Below are 20,360 nucleotides of genomic sequence, written 5' to 3' on the forward strand. Positions count from 1 at the left end.
CTGTTGATCAATACTTGTTCAAAGCATGGATTTAAATCATCGAAAAGAATATTCTTCGAGGTCTCACAATTTTTTATTAAGTTCAAAATATTGGAAAAGAGCTGCAAAGAAGGGATAAATAAATTTAAATCTTTAAGACCATAAAGTAAATTATTGGAGAGAATTTGAATAAAGCTTGTATTTGCATTAATAAAATTGTTAGTCCAAAACAGAGATGGTGTTGTGCTTACAATTTTTGAAATTGTTTTAATAAAAGTTATTACAGTGTCTGAATCATAATTTTCTGATCTAAAAAAAGTCTCTCCAAACTTTAAAAGTGAAAGTGTCAATATTACTGCATTTTTTGATAATGAGGATGCGCTTGTATCTATTATTTGTTGGGATAGCGGTTTGCAAAGTAGTGAAGTCATAGATTTAAACCTAAATATTGGGGAAGTAAATATAGATTGTATACACAATATTGAATTCACTCTCATTTTTGCGTTTGAACTTAATAAAAAGTATGAAAGAAAAGGAATATCTGAATCTATGCTCAAGAAAATAGATATTTCATTGTATAATAAGTAATTTATTTCAATTGAAGAGATATCAAATTTTTCTGGAAATAATATTAGATCCCAATTCTCAGTGAATTCTAATTTATATATCCGAAATAGAATATTTAAGCAATATAATGTGGAGCCACACATTTTTTCAAGTAAATCACGATTCTTAGTTTCAATTTTGTGGCAAATTATTTTAACCAATATTAATACTATTGATAGGCTATTTGTTGAAGAAGAACTCGTAAGGCCAACATTACTTTCTAAATACGATTTCATATTCTCACAAACTAAAGTTAACTCTTTAATCACTTCAAGTAGATCCATAAGAAATTGTTTGATCAACGTTAATTCAGTAGAAAATAAGCTTTGAAATTGACCATCAAACTTTAATAACAGTTTTTCACTGGAATTTGACCGAATATTTTCTCTCTTCGAAATTTTTTCAGAGTTTACTCTTATTTCAGTCGATGTTTTGTCTAGAACAACTTTGTAGCAATGTAGAATAGAGTTCCATACTTCACTAAGCTCTAGGCTATCCCGATCACTCACATTTTTAGAGTCCCAAAGCGAACTTAGATTACGGAACTGTTCAAAGTATTTTGAATTCGCCTGTGAAACCTTTAGTTCGTGTGTGCTAAAATTTCTCAAAAAATCCTCGCAAGTAAGAATAATTGTTTTTGGGTTCATTTTATCAAATTTATAGCAAGTTTTGAAACTCCAACTTAATGCATCCTTTATAAAGTTATTTCCTATGCATTTTTTTCGATTTTATTTATTTATCATATAATTTGTATTGTAAATTCCTTAAAAAAAAAGCATTAAAATTGCGCCAAATGTTTATCAGTTTACTTTTAGGACTCGTAGAAGATAAAAATGCTAAGAAAAACTAAAACTTATGATTATGACCAATTTTTACTAAATGACTGTTTAGATGTTGGGGTCTGTGAAATGGAAAATAATCTTGTACTTAGGAAAAAGCAAAGAATAAATTTTGATAACTACAATGAAAGTGAAAGAAATAAAGACTATATGGAAAACAGCGGAATATTTTCAGTCTATGACTTTGTTTATCCTCTTTCTAAGCAAGTTTGTTGTGATTCAATTTCGAGCAATGCAGCCTCTCTTATTGTTCAGACAGTAGAGTTTAAGTTAAGACAAATAATTGAAGAAGCAATAAAACTAGCATTTCATAGAGGGAGTTGTAGCTCAGGTGATCTACAGGAAAATGCGGAGTTGCCATTTATTTCATTAGGAGATATTAATAGCGCGATGAGATATATATGTGGATCCAAGAATCTCATTTGGAGTTTGGAGAAACCTCTTAGAAGCTATTTTATTTCCAGAAGTCAAAACGGAAACGACCAGCTTATCGTTGAGAAAAATGCAGAAGTATTTTATAATTTACCTGAAAGATCAATAAAATATATACCTTGTTTTTGTTTTCCTGATAGAAATTATAAGATCGCTTCACTAAAAACTTTCAAAAAAGATACAAGTGATGATAAAGAAATTTTTCATGATATTATCAAAGATCTAGATGGTAAAAAAATTAAAAAACCAAGTATTCATTTACATTGGCTTGCTGTAGAAGGAAAGTTCGTTTTCAATTCTGAAAATGATACAACATATATAAAGAATATTTATAATAATATGGAGGCAAACTCTAAATTTGTAAAAAGAAAGAATTTCGACGTAATTTCCAATGAAAATGTTGATAATTTTAAGATTGTAATTAATAAAGCTATTGAAGGATTTCTATCAGAGGAACAAAGGGAGTTTTTAAGCTACATGAACAGAATTTTCTTGCGTGGAATGGAGGAGCTGTATTCATCTTGTAATTTACCATTTAACCTTTTGGATTCAAATATTGAGAGAAGGGCATTAATTATCAATAATTACGTTAATACTTACGGACTTTCTGATAAAGATACTGGTACAATAAGCTCCGTATTTTCTGTATTTGAAGGATTAAACTCTTCTAATTTGCCACATTCAGCCTATAATCAATATGACAACTGTATAGAAAAGAATAAATTTCATTCAAAAGAGTCACAACAAAAGTTCGAGCTTTTTCAGAAGTTAGACTATATTTTTCACATAATAGAGACGAATACCGATTTTGAACCACTACTACCATATTTAGTTTATTATTTCAATTATAATACTAGAATTATATGTATCCAATTCGAGAAAACAGGAGTATTTCCAAAAATAGGAACTCTAAGACTATTAATAAGGATTTGCAGATCTATAATAAGAAATCCTCATTGCTCAAAAACAACGTATTATATCCATAAAATTATTGAGTCATTAATAAGAATAATGGTTTCATGCCCAGTTAAGGAGGCGCTTTCCAATATAAATTTTAAAGTTTCAGAACTTTTTCTTGCTGATAATTTAAATGCTAGGCTTGACGCAAGTATTCTATTGGAAAACATTCTTGAACAGTGTTCTAATCACCTACCAATCGGAACTGCAAAAATTCTTGAATATCTAAGTAGTGAATTTAAGAAAATATTGGATATTCGTATCAACAATCTGACGAACGGAAATTGTCTTCAAATTGCATCATTATATGGGATCGTTTGTGGAATCAGAAGTCTAGGCGATTTTTCAGTTTCTAGTGTTCTTTTTCCAAGACTACTAACATTATTCTTTCACTATCCAGAAGATCAAAATTCAAAAATTTCTTTTATTAGGCTTCACCTAGAAATCTCATCCTTAATAAACAAATATATGGCCTTGTTCCAAGTTAAATTCAAACTTCCTAACCACTGCAATTCAACTGATCTAATTTTTTTATATTTGGAAAAGCTAATTGAAAATCTAGAAAATATATTGGGTGATGGAGCAATTCCAATTCTTCTAACATCATCTATTAACCCTATTTGGAATGTAAATCAAATTAATCAAGCAATTTGCATTCTCGATCAATGTATTAGGACACATTACATTGACTCTAATATAAAATGCCAAGGCTCCAAAGAATTTCTCTACATTACTGATAAAAAGTGCCTATCGAATCAATACTTAAATAAATTCGTCAATTCATATAATAAAGATGAGTTATGTTCGAAGCATGATTTCTGTATAGAATCTTTTGATTCAGATTTCTATCCTTTAAATTCTATACTAAATATTTTCATTTAGTTTTAATTAGATACTTGTTAGTTTTATATATGCTATAAATATCAAACAATGGTAATCAAGTAAAATTTTTATTTTTTCTCCCAAAATTAAATCCAACTGTGTGAATTGCTGTCACCCACAAAAATCAATTATTTATAGAAATGCTGATAAATAAATTTTTTATATTGTTTAGTGCTGTTTTAATCATTAATATCGTTGAATACATGCTATGCTTTGAAAAACTTAGAATTACGCCGAATGTAATTGAAGATTTGCAGAATGGCAAAATTACATTAACTGAAGCTTTAGACCGATATATTGTTCCAAATGATATTATTGTAGCATATGTAAAAGCTTTATCTGAAGAATCACAAAAGAGAATTAATGTTGATTTGAATGGAGTTACAGCGGAAGTCTTTTTTGTCGGGGATACTTATTATATAGGAGGAATACCACCCAAACCTGAAAACGAATTGACCATATATGAAAGATTAAGGGATCTCTCAGATCCAGGAAATCCCGGTCGAAGATGGTGCTGGAAGTTTGTAAAACATGCTCAGGTAAGTTATTTTGCTTTCAACTTTTTAGAAGCATTCATTTTCTAAGGCGCCATATAACTGGGGCCATATTACCAATTTTGAAAACTGTGAATTTTCAGGAGATGACTCAAGGTATCAAATTACAGAAGATTCAGTATGTACAGACAAAGGAGGAATTGAATCTACCTCTATTTATCAAGGCTCATTTACGAACTATGAGCTCGCCTGTATAGAAAGGCGAACCGCAAGACTATCTTCAGCTGACTCCTGTTGGATCGTGCATAAAGGAGTAACACAAAAAATGATAGATAATGCAGAAGTTCCACTACAAAGGCAAATTCAAAACCAAAAAAGAATTAAAATTTCCGTAAAACCGCACCTAATATTAAAGAGATTATTCGGAACTCAAGCAAATGCATGCAACCCTGAAAATTTGGTTGCTCCGTTTAAAGGTTTGGACGGAGCATCATTAATAGCTTCGAGATTTAACAGAGCAAGCGGCGGAATTGAGCTTTTGCAACGCTGCGATGGCTCTCAATATAATGAAGCGCTGGTTGAGTTGGAAAGCGAGAGTTATGGAGACGTTATTTGCGTTCCTGATCCGCCTCGTCCCAGTTGGCTTTGTTCTGGTCTTTCCGTATATTGTAAGCCTTATTAGATTTTAGTAATTATAAAATAGTTTTTAATTAAAGTTAGAATTAGAAATTCTTGTTTAAATTAGAAAGTATTATTTCTAACTTCATCGAACCATTTGTTATTCAATGCATCAAATGCATTTATTCTTCTGCTCGGGTCATACATTAACATCCTTATTTGAAATTTTAACTTAAAATCATTATCATAAAATAAACTTACATTTTTATTAAATTCTTTGCATCCGTTTCCAGCAAATATTGTTTAGTTGGAGAATACATACAAATTTGATTATCAACCCAATTTTCATCAATATCCCACTTTGGCCAATCAGGGCTGTAATTTGGAAGAGAGTTAATATTACTATATACTTTAGAGTTTGGAGTTCCCAACGTTTTAAATATTTTAAAAAGAGTTGAAACTTCACTATCACCAGAAAATATTGGTCTGCCTATTAACAGTTCGATAAATATACAGCCAACACTCCATATATCTATGGAACTAGAATAATTCTTATTCCCCAAAAGTAGTTCTGGAGCTCTATACCAAAGTGTTACAACCTCTCTAGTCAATGTTTTGAAAGGAGTAGATAAAATTCTGGAAAGTCCAAAGTCTGCAATTTTGACGTCGGGTAGATTTCTGTCGCATGATATTAGAATATTTTGTGGTTTCAGATCACGATGAATAATTCTATGCATATGCAAATGGAATATACCTTTTAGCATTTCAAAAATTATATGTTTTATGAATTTTACAGGAGGAACTTTATCAGGGAACATTGAAAGGTAACGTTTAAGATCGTAAGGAAAAAACTCAAACACTATATTAACACCTTTCGATGAAAGTATCACATCCTGAACGCTAACGATATTAGGATGATTGATCTCACGTAATATTGATATTTCTCTAAGGGTTGTTGTTGAAAATTCACTTGTAGCACTTCTGAAAGTTTTTACTGCAAAAAGTTCTCCAGATTGTTTACACTTACATTTATAAACCACTCCATATGTCCCTTCTCCAATTATTTCCAAATATTCATAATCACCAATCGAGGAATTATCTTTTTCTCCATCTCCAAGAGTGAAATTAATAGAATCCCATATTAACTTTTGAATCATATTCGCAAATCCTATGACAGACTTATTGTCTCAAAAAAAAAAAAAATCCTAATTAATACATAATTAACTATCTATAGCTAATCTCTAATATATTATTTCTAACAAATATTTTATTCATTTATTACAAATATACGATACCATATGAATGCAAAATTGGCACAAGAATGCATGCAAGGTCTGTGAAATTTAGACAAATTAGTGGAAATATGGTAGGATTATGAATCAATTAGAATATAATTTGATTTTAATTAAGATAAGTCTTCTTTATTGGTAGGAAAAGTGAATTGGGCTTTGCTTAGATTTTTCAATTGCATCCCACCATGCAGAAAAGCCTATAGAATCTTTAATATTGTATTGATCAGGGTTATAATCTTTACACAACTTTCTGAATCTTTCATTTGCAGTCTGCAATCCAACGCATTGGATCTTAGACTCATACCTTCCCTTAGAAGTTCTAATGAGTAGAATCCAAATTGGGCCTTCTTTTCTGAGGCTTAATGTACAGTTATCGCAATGAAAGTCAAATTGTATGAATGTCTTGTCCCAAGTTACAAATTCAGTTGAAATAGTGCAATGAATTTCATCGCTTTTAGTGGATGTAGGTTTTATTGAGGCTTTTTCCGAAGGGATTTTATTTCTTTTTCCAGAATCGGCTTGTGACCACAATGGAGAACTCCATCCACAAAATAGTGTTTTTTTATCATGATCTTTATCTGTAGATGGGCAAAAAACCCAGTCTAAAGTTCCATCAATTGCAATATAAATTGCCGAAAGTGAATGAATTAGTCTCGCTATCAACTCATCGTTTTTATACCCTTCTGAATTTATCGGAGTTTCCGATGGAAGGTCGTATTTACAATTAATTGCATAAAGTCGACCATGCTGTTTAATTATATTAAATACTTGTAGCAATGCTGTTTCAAATTTGAATGGCGCATAATCGAACCAAAGCGACCTAGGAGGCTTTCTTGAGAGAATTTCCGAAGCGTTTACAACATCTCTGGCGGTTGGAGATCTAGTCATGACATGTTTGTTAAATTCCCAAATAACATCCATACAAGGCTTGAAAAGGTCAGGAGGTACATCAAGAACTATTGCCTCGATCTGTGGGTTGCTATAAAATATATCTGCAATTGCATTTGCAAAAGAAGAATTTTCAGAAATTTCTTCAAGGAAAAACTTTGGTGGAGAACTAGAAAAAACCTCGTTCTCTTGGTTACACGAAAAAATTGCTTGTAAGTGGTCAAATGCCTTCTTAGCATTTTCTATTGTTTTTTTACTCGGTACTACGCCGATACAATTGTACATTGCATCAAATTGAATTGTTGGAATTACATCTGTGAAAATCCACGAGCTATAACAACCAATAATTATATAGTTAATTCTTTTTGATGAATTAAGGTATTCTGAATTAAATTCAAGTGCTGGCGGATAGTCAGGATCCAATTTTAATGCTTCGTTGCAAAAGTGAAAGGCTTTTTTCCAGTTTCTTTGTGATTGATAGCACTTTGCAAGGTTCACATAGGTTGATGGGTGTATCATTTCAGGGCAACAACGCAAGCTTTCATTATAGTAAAATATTGCATCGTTTACAAAGCCACCTTTTAAACAAATTTGAGCCAATAGATCAAATACATCAATATTAATCTCCAAAGGATAAATATTTCGATAAACGCTATGCAAATCAAAAATAATATCTTCTCTTTGCCTAATGTTAAGGTCTCCAATATTTGCAAGAATTCCATTGCGCAATACCCATAGTATAAATGGATCGTGCAAACTATATCTTAATACGCCCAAATAAGGTTTCAATCCATTAGTAAAGGAACCTGAATTTGAACTGAGTTGTTCAAAGCCTCTTTGAATGCTTAACAAATTATCTGGAACCAAATCTTCTTGGCTATCAATAAATGATGCAACGACCCTCGGGAATGAAGACTTCTTTCCTCCAAGAATACAGATAATTTGAAATGTGTCCTTGTATCTTGTAGCAAGATAACTACAGCCTAAATTACAGAAATATTTCTTTATAGCATCCAAATTGACCATAAAGCTCATACATCCATGCACAGCAATATGAGGGGGCTTGATAGAAATAAACTCAGTATCGTCAGGATACCCTTTATCACCTATTAAAACACATATATTCCCGGTAGAGTATTGATAAAAACGTCTGAGCATTTGAATAGCCCCTAGTGGTAATACAAAAGACATTTCTCGATCAAGTTCGAGATAGGACTTTATTACTTCACAAAGAGAATAGTCGAACTGAGAATACCTTAGTAACAATTGTTCCTTTTCTGTCAAGTATTCTGATTCTTGAGTTTTTTTTGTTTCATTATTTGTATTACAGACTTTGTTTTCTGAATGAGTTGTAATGGGCAAGAAATCTTCATCTATCATTTCTTTCCATGACCATGAAAGAGTCATTCTATCAGCAATGCTTGGGTGTGTTAAGTCTTCTTCAACTTGTGAAGAATAGACAGAAACAGTAGCTTTAGAAATTACCTTGTCCTTGCTTATTGCAATTGCATCAGTCAAAAGAGAATCCAAAACATAGTTACATACTAATACTATGCTTGATTCTGGTGGAATAGTTTCTTCCTTATTTAATCCAAATTTAATATCGCTTGGTTCAGAGTTGTTACCATTAAAACATGCAAATTCGAGCCATCCCTTTTGTATATATGAGATTAATGCACTAGATTCTCTTGTTAAAAACGAAAAGCTTGCATCAGTTGCATCAGTAAATATGTACTTAAAAGGTACGCCACTGTATCCGAGATCTTCCCAAACAGGAGAATATCTTTCTAAAGCTCTTAAAAGCAAAAACGTAAACCTTCCATGGCCACCACCAATCTCAACAATATAAATTTTTTTAAATGGAGTTCCGATTGGATTTTGATCCATTATAAAACTGTGTATAAGCCTCGCATATCCACTGGCAAGACGATTATTCGATGTTATGAAACTTGGGACCTGGTTTTTTCGCCATGCATCTATTGATACAGTCTTATAATAACGCTCTAAGATTGACCAAAGGCACGACTTTGTTAGATCCACATTCTCCTCGACTAAGAACTTTGATTCTGGACAATCTTCCACGCTAACCTCCTTACCGTTGTTGATGCTCATTTTTATTTACATACCTTCTGCATCCAAATATCATTAATCAAAAACCAAACCGCCAACGTTCCCGCTGGTTGTCTTGAAGTGGGGTATTTAATTTCTCTTAAATATGCAAAAAATCTCGATAAATCACTTTCTAAATGTTTAAGGATCGTTCATCTTTTTATGATACAATCAATATGTTTTTATAATTTTTTGAATCAATTTGACTTTCAATGGTATTTATACCCTTTCAAAATCCAAATTTGTTTTAACTTAAACAAGACAAAAGATTACCGCCTTGAAATTAGCATGAATCTCTTTTCAATATTAGTTTGCAATTGTTTTTGTAGAAATGAATGATACAATAATAGGAGCTTTCTGTGTGGCTGGTATCTACTTTTTCTTTATTTTTTATGGGATCGTGCAAGAACGAATCCATACATTGGGAGATAAAAAGGTTGGTGATAATTTCAATTATAGCCTATTTTTGGTATTTTGCTTTTGTTTGGTAAACACAGTCGTGAGCTTTGGAGTTATTCAATTAGAAAATTGGAGAATTGGGCCAGGAAAAGAAGGTAATTCTAAAAAAAATAAAAATTCTAGTAATGCTGAAAAAATATTTTTCAATTTGTCATTTGAATGCATCTTCCAAATTATGCTAACTTCAGCAACATATTTAACTTCAATGGTTCTAACAAATCTTGCATTAGGTAATGTCAACTACCCAACTCAAGTTCTCGTTAAATCTGCAAAATGCGTTCCGATAATTGTTATTGGAACCCTTTACTTCAAAACTAAATATCCTTGGTATGACTACTTAGCTGTAATAGTTATCACTATTTCTCTTTCTTGTTTTAATTTAATGCAGATAAAGACTAATAAAGTAGGAACCGTTCAAACACTTTCTGGGGTGTCACTTCTTGGATTGTCACTATTATGCGATGGACTCACTGGCCCTAGGCAAGACAAACTGATCAAAAAATACAACGTTACATCCAATGTCCTGATGTTCTATACTAATTTATTTGCAATGATACTTTGTGGGATTTTATCTTTATTTTTAGAAGGGAAGGAACCTTATCTATTTATTTCTCGATTTCCTTCAACTCCGTATTATATACTTGCACTTTCCTTAACAGGTACATGCGGACAATTTTTTATATTCCAATCACTCATTAGATTTGGTTCTCTATATTTGGCAATAATTACTACAACTAGGAAGTTTTTCACCGTTTTGGTTTCGGTTATCATTTTTGGGCATAAACTATCCCTTGGTCAGTGGCTTTGCGTATCTGCTATTTTCGTTGTTCTGGGGATACAAACTGTTTTCTCAAGAAAAAATAAAGATAAATTAAAAACTAAATAAAATGAATAGTTTTTTGAGTTTATTTGATCAAAATTTCGGCCAATACTAATCTGTTTTAATTATCAAGTAATTGATAGAATAATAATAGAATTTTAGATTCAGACAAAAAACATTTGTATTTCCTGTTTGTAACTTTTTGATTTTTTTTTTGAAAACTGGACTCATTAAAAAATAATTTGATTTTCTGCAAATTTAATTATTATCATAAATATTTCTGTTCTTCCTAGCCTTGAGCAGTGCTCTTTTCGATTCTCTTTCTTCTTCTTTTTCTCTAATTGCAGCTTCTAGATTATTTGTTTGCAGTGCTTGATTAATTCTCACTCTACTTGCAGTTCCCTTTATGGCCCTCTGTAACCTTTTTAGAAGTTGCTCTGCTTCATTTGTTGTAACTTCCAGCAGCTGCAACTCTTTATAAACAGAACTTTCCCATTTGGAAACAAACTGAGAATAATAACCAGTTGAGCTTGTATTCATTTTAAATTCACTTTCTAAACATCTAAACCTATCTATAAAACTCTCTGCTTCATATTCGGCCCATTCTTTTATGAAATCGGGCGATGCATCCCACTGTTCATCAGTAAGTTCTGCAATTTTCGGAGGTGGTATCTCAACCTTTGGAACACTTTTTTCATATTTTTGTTCATACATCTTTCTATCAATTGGATCATCTTCATCATAATCTATCCCGGCATGATCCCATATTTCACGCTCGCTAATTTGCGTATTCATACCAGTTATATGTTTAATATATTTTTTGTATTCTTCAGAATTTTTTTTATTTCGACTCTCCGCTACTATCTTGAAAATTCTGTCAATATCTGTAGATTCTTTTTTTGATAGCCAAAGACTTCTTAATATAATAATAGTATGAACAGGCATAATAATATAATAAATTGCGATAAGAAGTGGAAGCAATACAGAAATAGTAAGATTACTGGAACATTTATATGCCTCATAAAAGTCAAAGTTCCCAACAAATAAATTAATTGTTGAGGAAATGACTCCAAATACTGAGGAGTAGTTATCATTGCAGCTTGAAAAGTTAATAAAAATCATAATTGAGAGCCCAATAAATTGCAAAGCCAAAAAAATGAATACTAAAAACAAAGGTAAAAATGATCGTCTATATGAGAACGTAAGAAACCTGAAATTGCTTGAAATAGAAGAAAATTGTCCAAATAACCGTAAAATAAAAATCCAAATAATCGCAATATTAATATATGATAATTGGATTGATAGTCCATAGACCATATCAAATTCATCAGTGTCAATCTTTGATTTAAATAATACCATTTTATAGTAAAATATTGAAGAATAAACTCCTAACCTGATAATAATCATCATGATTATTACTATGTCATGAGCTCGTGATAAGTCAGTAAAGATATAGTTGAAGAAACAAAACACTGTTGACCTTGCTCTTCTTCCTGTAGATTCAGGGGAATTCCTATATATCTTTGTAAATTTCTTGCATTCTAAAAAAAAAACGACTATATAAGCAATCATTAATAAGATAATTGCAACTTCAAGTGAAATTTTGAAATATGAATCAAATTCACTATTTATTGTGCTCAGCAAAATATTTAAAGGTCCTTTATTGAGGCCTCCTGATATATCTCTGGTTATTATTATTCTTACAAAATTGAACATTTGATCTTCTATAAGTAAAGATGGCAACAGAATCTCCAAATATACTATTTTTGGGTAATGCAGTAATTCATAAATGTTTGAATACAGACTTTCAATAAATGAAGAATGTTCACTTGGTACAATATTTTTAGTATAAAAAAATGGATAGCCATTAATTGCTTTGTTAATAAATTTCATATTCAAATCCTCAGATAATTTTTTGTCATCATCGTCAAATGTTGAAAAAAATCTTTCCGTTACGCCTATAAACTTAAATAATTCGTCAGCAGAACTAGTTCCATCAATATATTGGTCTACAGACCTATTTTCAGTTACCGCAATGGCTCTTAACGTAACGCCTGCTTCGCCTTGATCATTATATAGCAAATTTTGGTCGAATAATATTTTTGGATAAGTTACATCATTTTCGAAATCCGGAAATAACACCTTATATTGATATTCTGATGAAGAGTTAAATATCAGCCTTGAGGACGCAAGTGAAATCCAATATGCTACTTCATTTGAGGTTTCTGAAGTCAATAAATTTAATGTGACAGGATTTAGAATGAACTTTGATGGATCAGTTGATTTCTTAATATCAAGCTCCTCCTTTGCGGAAATTGGCTTCATTGCATTTACATTAATATTAGTATGAAATTGGTTCCAAGAAATTGAATTAATTAAATCATTGTAAATTTGTTTTCTAAACTCAAAAATACTCGAAGTAATTAATAATATTAAAATAAAACACAACAAAACCGTAAACCAGATGCTCTCTCCTACTCTATTGATTTTTTCTGTAAAAGTTAATAAATTTTCCATATTTGGGCATGGTGAGGCAGCCATTACATTTCCAACTAAAAGAGGAAGTCCATTTTGATCGTTTAAACCTATAGAATCTGAGTAGTCTGAGTCCCTGTTCTTAGAAATCAGGAACTGTGTCATATCAACTGAAGCTTCCATTGTGCCAACCATTCTAAACATTAATTGTTGGCTGGTACTCGAGATATTATTTCCATAATTTGAAACAGTCCCTGGATTCGAAAAAATAGTTTTTCCAGAATTGAAAATAGACCAATAATATTCATGTATTGACTTTGTAACAAGTGTTACATATTCACTTCCTTCCAAACTTTCATTTTGACTTTGTTGTTTAATAATCTCACTATTTTCATTTGCATTATTGTGTGTTAAACTTGGCAACGAATTATTCAAGTTATTAACATTACTTCCATGTAAACTTGCTATTTTTCTGGTTTGTTCATAAGAATCAAATTTACCCATTTCAATCTCCTTCTTTTGCTTTAAAGTTAAATATTTTTTTCTTGAAAAAAAAATATCAAACAATCTTTCAAAAGTTGTTGTCTGAGCCATGAAATTTGAATACCTATCTCTGACAAAGAGCAAATCATTCATCTGACTATTTTGACGTACGTTTAAATTTAATTCTTGAGATTCATTGTTATTAATGCCTTTTGATTCGTCAGTTTTCTGTGTAGATAAAGTATTATCTTCTCGAATATTCCTTTCGTAAATTGAGTTCTCTTCTATATACCAGGGAGAAGATTGGATATTTGTTCCATTTTCCCTGGTACAATTGTCCCAACACCATTCAACTGTGTCTATTGTAGAGTTATATATATGGCAAAACAAAGCATAAACATAGCTAGGCAAAATAATTCCGAAAATACAAATGATAGGTACAAAAAAAATCCCAGTATATATGCCTGTTTCATTTAACAAAATCCAAATCTCATCTGTTTTCCCTATAATGAACAATAACATATGGAATAATATAGACTTAGCCGAAGAATACATAGGTGTATAATCCCCTAGTAAAATTAAACCGATTATTCCATAACTTGAGAAAAAAAATAAAACCAACAAAGCTCCAAATAATATAGGAAAAGTTACTTTTTTTACAACAACAGTAATCGAAGTAGCATGCTTGCGAGATATTTTAACCGAAAGGAACCAAAAAAACTCCCAAAGTGTGAATATTAAACTTGCGCTACCTGAAGTTCTAAATATAATATCAAAAGTAGCTAGATATTCGAAGTGACTTGACTGTTCAGTAAAATTTTCTTCCATTTTATCCTCATGTAATGAAAGCAAAGTAGAGTATTCGAGAGAAGAATCTTCAGTCCATAGCCAATTAATTGGAATAAATATACACATATATGTAACTACAGAAATAATTATTAATATAGAAGATAGCAATGCAAATACCCTGTTCATAGAACTTTTTATAGTCATGATTGGAGACACGATTACATCTTTATGTGTAAAAAATCTCAAGAAACCAAAGAAACCTGAAATAATTGCAAGAGCCATAAATATATATGAATATGAATTTGTATGTATTAGCAAAGATTTAACATCAAGACTTGAATCATAATAGCCAGTTATTTTAGAATTTCCAAGAGTAATCATAACCGATGTTTTTATCCCAACAAAAGGATTATAAGTGAAAAAACGAGTATTAATACTTGAAACCTCTGTATTATTAAAATAATTTTTTTCTACAATCAAATCCAAAATTTCAAGAGCAGACTCCGTGTCATAAGGATAGATATATATATTATTTCCTTTTAATAATCCTTTATCAAAAACATATGTTAACTCAGACTCTGTTCCATTATTAAATTGAGTTGAAATTTTAATATGGCTCGTGAGAGCCGAATTCATTGTGTTCCTAATATAGATAAATGAAGGAAATAATACCAATGCAATCCATCTCAGGTAATCCGCAATAGTAGCCACGTCCTTAATTGTTCCTCTTCCACATGGAAATACAACGTCGCCACTCATCGAATTAAAAAAAGTGTCTTTATTGGGTTCAATAACGTATTTGATAAATTTTTTTGAGTATAATTGTTCATAACTGCTTACTCCATTTTCATCAGGCATTCCAAGGCACTCAGATGCTAATGAAGATTGAAAATTAAAAGTTTGTTGGTTTAACATATTATGAATTGAATGTTTAACACTTCCTGAGGAATTAAAAAAAAGAATAGCCATCATAAATCCAAAGCAAAAAGTAACATATAATAATAAGTCTATTGTCTCTGGAAGAGTGTAAACAAATCCTTTGCCTCTTAAAATACCTATGATGGATGGCTCAGAATTTGACAAAGCTTTCCAAATTTTAGAAATTCTGGATTTATTTACATTTTTTTCTTCTGGTGCTACAAGAGAAATATTTGGAGATAGTTGAAATGGGAAAATTTTTTGTCTATATATTTCTATATTATCTACAGGATATTGATTATCAATATTTACCTCAAGTGTTGATTGTATGTAGTATCTTTTTGCTTTTTCCTTGTCTCTTCCAATAAAAGCTTTATTCTTTCCCGATGTTTTAATATTAGCTGAATTAGTAGATCCTACAACAGGAAATGAAAATTCGGACTCAGAACTATCATATTCTTCATCAAAATGAATTTCTCCAGCGTTTTGTTGTCCAGGATAATTGCCTCGATAATTAATTGTTGGAATAGAATTAAAATTTTCCATTTTATTATTTATATCAGAATTTAGTTTAAGCCATTTATTGAAGTCTTAATATACCAGATTAGACTTAGTTATTTTTTAAATTTTTCATTTTATTATTCATTTAAATTTATTTCTTTGAAATTACAAAAAAGATCATGCAGTTTTAGCGGCAAAGCATGCATTCAAGAGGCTAAAGGGAAAAAAAAAAATTTTAACTAGTGAATAAATTTTAAGAGCATTGGAAAGTTAATTCATAAAATTCTTATTTTTGAGTGTATAAATAGCTAAATTACTTAATCGAGCAATCGAAAATATTAATCATAATATAATAAATTGTTTGCGACTACAATTTGATTGCAAAATCACGATAATAATTATTGTAATTAAATTTTAAAGCCTGATAATTATAAACTTAAGTTGATCATGAAAAAATTGAGCAAGAAGTAAAATTGTGTTAAAATACAAAATTATTAATTTTTGAAATTACTTAAAATGTGCTCGAATATTTATAGAGAAAATAATAAAAAAAATGAATCATTAAAAGATTTCCTTGAATCTCAATTAACCATACAAATTGGCATTTCTCTATGGATCATTTTTTTTTTTCACTGTTCACATATAATCATGTATAATGGTGTTATATTCCCAGTAGCTATTGATGTAAATGCTACTTTCAGTTACTACACGGTGGATTTGCTTAACATTGCAATTCCCTTATATCTCTATTCTCATGGATGGGAGTTAGTAAAAATTAGAGTTATGAACTTTCAATACTATTTAAATCACCACTTGAAATATTTACTTCCAGGATTTGTATATTGGCTTTTGATATTTGTCATAAAAAATTTCGATAAATTTGAGTTGAGTACTCAAAGTAATTTTTCTTTACCAAATGAAGACTGGTCTTGGTCAGTTCCTTATCGATTCGGATTAATTTCCATTTTTATTTATCACTTTCTAGTTGCAATGGTTATGTATCCAATTATTTGTTTAATAAAAAAATGCTATAATTGCTACGAGAGCTGTGAATATGAATATGGGATAATTTCAAATTCAGATTTAATTACCAATGTTGATAAAGGTTTTTCAGAAAACGAAATTTCAAAAAGTTTTGTTGCAAGTCAAAATGTTTATATAAATTATGGTTCGAGCAACTCAAACCTTCCATATATAATTTCTAACATAATAATATACTTTTTAATAATTAATATTTTCTTTTATTTTTCATATAGTGCCAATCTATATATTTTATATACTTTATTTTATTCAAGTATATTCTTGATCTACTCATTAAAATTTATTCAAAAAGAAATAAGTATAAGTGGAATTTGCATTTTCATGAATATTACATATATATCACTTTACAAATACTTGACTTCTGGAATTCCTAACTCAGCTTTCAATAATGGAGCCGTATTCTTCAATACATTTTTTCTTTTCCTTGTTTACTATTTTACTGGTTTTACAATGGCATTTACTGATTTTTTACTAAAAATACAAAAATATTACCTGGATCTTTTGTTTCTTTTACCGATAATATATAATTTTCTCAGCATTCCTAATCGAACGCTAATGTACTCGCCTCTCATTTTCCCAATTTCCTTCCAAGAGGGGGATCAAACAAGAGTCATAATTTCAACATGGATAGGAATAATATTCACAATTTCAATAGTTTTAAGATTTTGTCGTAAACGCTCAATTGAATACACGAAACTAATAATTAAAAAAATCCCATATATACTAATTATTTTGGTAACGATGATTTCATTTATATACGAGAGAGCAAGACAGATAGCAAATGGACTATAGAACAAATAATAGTACGACTCGAAGTACTCATCCCAAATAGTGTTCAGAATATAAATTAAAAAAAAAAAAAGCTTGACGTAGTCCCGATTTTTTTTTTTTTTTTAAACAACTAATTTGTTTCCCGCTATAATCAGAAATTGTCTAATCTTTAACATGGTGGAAAATTCCAAATTTAACATTTATTGAATAAATAATACTATGGAAGAAAATTCAGTAAAATTTGGGAATATAGATGAGGAAGTTTCAGAAAAATTCGTTTATAATTACTTTATTACCGGAATAATAATTGGAATTTGTAAGTGGATAATTATCATCGCACACTTTTTTTGTTTAAATAGAAATGGAGCAAGCTTGTTACCTATTGTGGAGCAATCAGGTTTTTCATTTGGAACTTTATTAGCGCACAGTTTAAATGTTGCAATTCCATTATATATGTCTCTACTGGGTTCTCAAAACTATTATTTAACAATTCTAGAGAAAAAAAGTTATAAAGTGAGAAAAAATTCATTTACGTATATGGTAATCCCCGGAATCATTTATTTTTTTCTTTCTATTTTGCTTAATTTCATTGGAATTCCCAAACATGTATCAGGATCACAATTAGGGATGAGCCCGAGTAAAATATTTTCAATATTTAAGCCTGGATTTTTATCATTTTTTTTGCTTGCTTACTTGACAATGTTATTTTTCTCGCCATTTGTTGCCATATCTATCCCAAGTAGTAGCAGCATAATGGAATTTAAAAGGTTTATGTCATCAACATCAAATTCTGATTCTAACCTGGAGAAAGGTATACTGATTCAGAAACATGCAATCCCATTCAATAATTCTGATATGGTTAAATTAAGTAATATTGGTGCCTATTCAATCATAAAATGTGTTGTTTCTTCTATTTTTGTGGCTTATTTATTTTATTTTCTTCATGTTAGTGATTCATGCATTTTCAAATTTTTTATGTTTGTAAGTGTAATCATATTAACACTTTCAGTAGGTTCATTTGCATTCAAAGAGTATTTATTGGAAACTTACGTGCTTTTGATAATAGTATCTATAATATGGAGCTTTATCTGTTTACATGGAAATAGCTTTTTCAAAAGTGAAATTCCTGATTTAATTTGTTCGACATTGTCAGTGTATTTGACAATGTATACAGCAGGGCACTTCTTCTCATGTATTGGAATGGAAGTAGTTAAGTCTCCATCATATTATTTTTTATTTATTCCTGTTGTTGCACTGGTTTACTACAATGTTAATAGTTACTACGTCACCATTTCGCCGATACTTTATCCATTTTACCATTGTCATTTTTCATTTCAAAAATCATTAATCATATCCTGGCTTTCAATTATACCTATTATAAGTTTATGCCTCAATCTTTGCGTTTATGTCAAGAATAAGACAGTTATTTGGTTTATTTCTAGTCTTCCTGACGATATAATAATTTATATTTTATCTCTTACACCAATATTTGAGTTATTTATTGGATTTTATATTCATCCAATAATATTATAAAGAACGCATATTATAATTTAAAAATTTTAAACTGCTCAAATTAACATGAAGAATTCATCTTAAGCGGTTTTATTTCATTTTTTTCAGAAGGAATTACTAAGTTCTTAACCTGAAATTTTTGGCCGATTTTTTTTTCAAGAGTGTAGTTGCCACTACTCTGTTTGACTTTGCTCTACCAAGTAATTTTAAACATTTCTGTTCGTGAATATTTTAAAGTTAATTACATTTTCACATCAGTGAAATCGTAATTTGGAATTAAATCGTTAATAATCTAGTTGAGTGATTAAAAAGCGAGATATTATTATGATTGTTATTACAATAATTAATAATAAATTCAGAGTTATTTACAATTAAATCTTTTTTGGTTAAAACTTTTGATTTACTCGAAAATGTTGTAAAACATATTTTGAGGTTATATCTAGTTAATTGAAATTTTATTTGTTAAATTTGTTCAAACATTTATCATATTGCAACCCCAATAAAGTGATATTTTGGTTGGCTTTTAAAAATCTTACCGATTTTCTAAGTTTTGGAAAAAAAAATTTCAATAAAACTTTTCTGCTAAGATTGAAAATTATAGCAATGCATACGTAATACATTTAGGGAATGCTAATTATCTAGTGAAATGTATTTTTTATTTTGTATTTAAATAAACATTGCTATTCACTACTCAGGCTTTATTTGTAATTGTTTAGGCGATTATTTCGGTATATTTATTTCTCTTAATGGAGAAATAAGAATTAAATTTGCATAACATACAAAAAACAAAATCGTTATCTATTAGATTTTTACATTAAAAAATTTCAATTCAATAGATTATAATGATTTTAATTTTTGCAAGACTAGGTTATTTGTAATTTAGTAGATTGAAAATTCGAATACTTACAATAATACTTATCGATAATTTTTTAGGTTTCTAATTTTGGTTAAAAATCAATCATTCAAAAATATAGATGTCGTATATACCTAAGAACTTATAATAAAAAGTTTAATAGGAAACTAGTCTATTGGAGAAAGCGACCCGAATTTTGAACAGTGTAATCTATTATTAGCAAGTTTAGAAATAAATAAATTGTTTAATGATGTACAGTTGGATCCATTGCATTGTTTTCTTAAGTATAATTTGAAATGATGAACAAAAGTAATAAAGTTAAGAATGGAGTGTATAAATGGGATAGAAAGTGAATAAAAGTGATTTAGATTAGTAGTAGGCTGGAGTTTAGTGAATTTTTTCTTTTTTCAAGTAGAAGATTATAGTTAAAGATATAGAAATGAATGGGATGAATTAGAACAGAGATATGAATATAGTAAAAGTGGAGAGGTAGTGGAAAGAAAGAGTTTACAACAGGATCAGGATAGGGGTGGTGGAGCAGGTAATGGTGGTGGAGAAGATAAGTAGAATAGTAGTAGAGTATTAATAGAAAGAGAGATGGTGATGAGAGTAGTAGAATAGGAAATGAGAGATAAGTAGATA

General features: G+C 29.9%; 10 protein-coding genes across 10 annotated transcripts; 6 read left to right on the forward strand and 4 right to left on the reverse strand.

Annotated features, from left to right (window-relative positions):
- Chro.10019 (hypothetical protein) lies at positions 1-1,232 on the reverse strand (the record flags this gene model as incomplete). Its single annotated transcript, XM_662106.1, has 1 exon — positions 1-1,232. A coding segment is annotated over one exon (1,232 nt), but the record flags the coding sequence as incomplete, so codon positions are not given.
- Positions 1,233-1,418: 186 nt separating this feature from the next.
- Chro.10018 (hypothetical protein) lies at positions 1,419-3,695 on the forward strand. The annotated part of the gene is made up of 1 exon (XM_662107.1): positions 1,419-3,695. One exon carries the CDS (start codon positions 1,419-1,421, stop codon positions 3,693-3,695), a length of 2,277 nt encoding a protein of 758 aa, XP_667199.1.
- A 140-nt stretch (positions 3,696-3,835) lies between these two features.
- On the forward strand, positions 3,836-4,279 carry Chro.10017 (hypothetical protein). The annotated part of the gene is made up of 1 exon (XM_662108.1): positions 3,836-4,279. The coding sequence occupies one exon, from the start codon at positions 3,836-3,838 to the stop codon at positions 4,277-4,279; it is 444 nt and encodes a 147-aa protein (XP_667200.1).
- Positions 4,280-4,514: 235 nt separating this feature from the next.
- Positions 4,515-4,871, forward strand: Chro.10016 (hypothetical protein). The annotated part of the gene is made up of 1 exon (XM_662109.1): positions 4,515-4,871. One exon carries the CDS (start codon positions 4,515-4,517, stop codon positions 4,869-4,871), a length of 357 nt encoding a protein of 118 aa, XP_667201.1.
- Positions 4,872-5,064: 193 nt separating this feature from the next.
- Positions 5,065-5,964, reverse strand: Chro.10015 (cyclin dependent kinase A). The annotated part of the gene is made up of 1 exon (XM_662110.1): positions 5,065-5,964. One exon carries the CDS (start codon positions 5,962-5,964, stop codon positions 5,065-5,067), a length of 900 nt encoding a protein of 299 aa, XP_667202.1.
- Positions 5,965-6,228: 264 nt separating this feature from the next.
- On the reverse strand, positions 6,229-9,099 carry Chro.10014 (hypothetical protein). The annotated part of the gene is made up of 1 exon (XM_662111.1): positions 6,229-9,099. The coding sequence occupies one exon, from the start codon at positions 9,097-9,099 to the stop codon at positions 6,229-6,231; it is 2,871 nt and encodes a 956-aa protein (XP_667203.1).
- Positions 9,100-9,427: 328 nt separating this feature from the next.
- Positions 9,428-10,441, forward strand: Chro.10013 (solute carrier family 35, member 2). The annotated part of the gene is made up of 1 exon (XM_662112.1): positions 9,428-10,441. The coding sequence occupies one exon, from the start codon at positions 9,428-9,430 to the stop codon at positions 10,439-10,441; it is 1,014 nt and encodes a 337-aa protein (XP_667204.1).
- A 192-nt stretch (positions 10,442-10,633) lies between these two features.
- On the reverse strand, positions 10,634-15,586 carry Chro.10012 (hypothetical protein). The annotated part of the gene is made up of 1 exon (XM_662113.1): positions 10,634-15,586. One exon carries the CDS (start codon positions 15,584-15,586, stop codon positions 10,634-10,636), a length of 4,953 nt encoding a protein of 1,650 aa, XP_667205.1.
- A 471-nt stretch (positions 15,587-16,057) lies between these two features.
- On the forward strand, positions 16,058-17,374 carry Chro.10011 (hypothetical protein). Its single annotated transcript, XM_662114.1, has 1 exon — positions 16,058-17,374. The coding sequence occupies one exon, from the start codon at positions 16,058-16,060 to the stop codon at positions 17,372-17,374; it is 1,317 nt and encodes a 438-aa protein (XP_667206.1).
- A 198-nt stretch (positions 17,375-17,572) lies between these two features.
- On the forward strand, positions 17,573-18,886 carry Chro.10010 (hypothetical protein). Its single annotated transcript, XM_662115.1, has 1 exon — positions 17,573-18,886. One exon carries the CDS (start codon positions 17,573-17,575, stop codon positions 18,884-18,886), a length of 1,314 nt encoding a protein of 437 aa, XP_667207.1.
- Positions 18,887-20,360: the final 1,474 nt, after the last annotated feature.

Source organism: Cryptosporidium hominis (assembly GCF_000006425.1).
Source record: "Cryptosporidium hominis TU502 chromosome 1 CHRO011001, whole genome shotgun sequence".
Taxonomy (NCBI): Eukaryota; Apicomplexa; class Conoidasida; order Eucoccidiorida; family Cryptosporidiidae; genus Cryptosporidium; species Cryptosporidium hominis.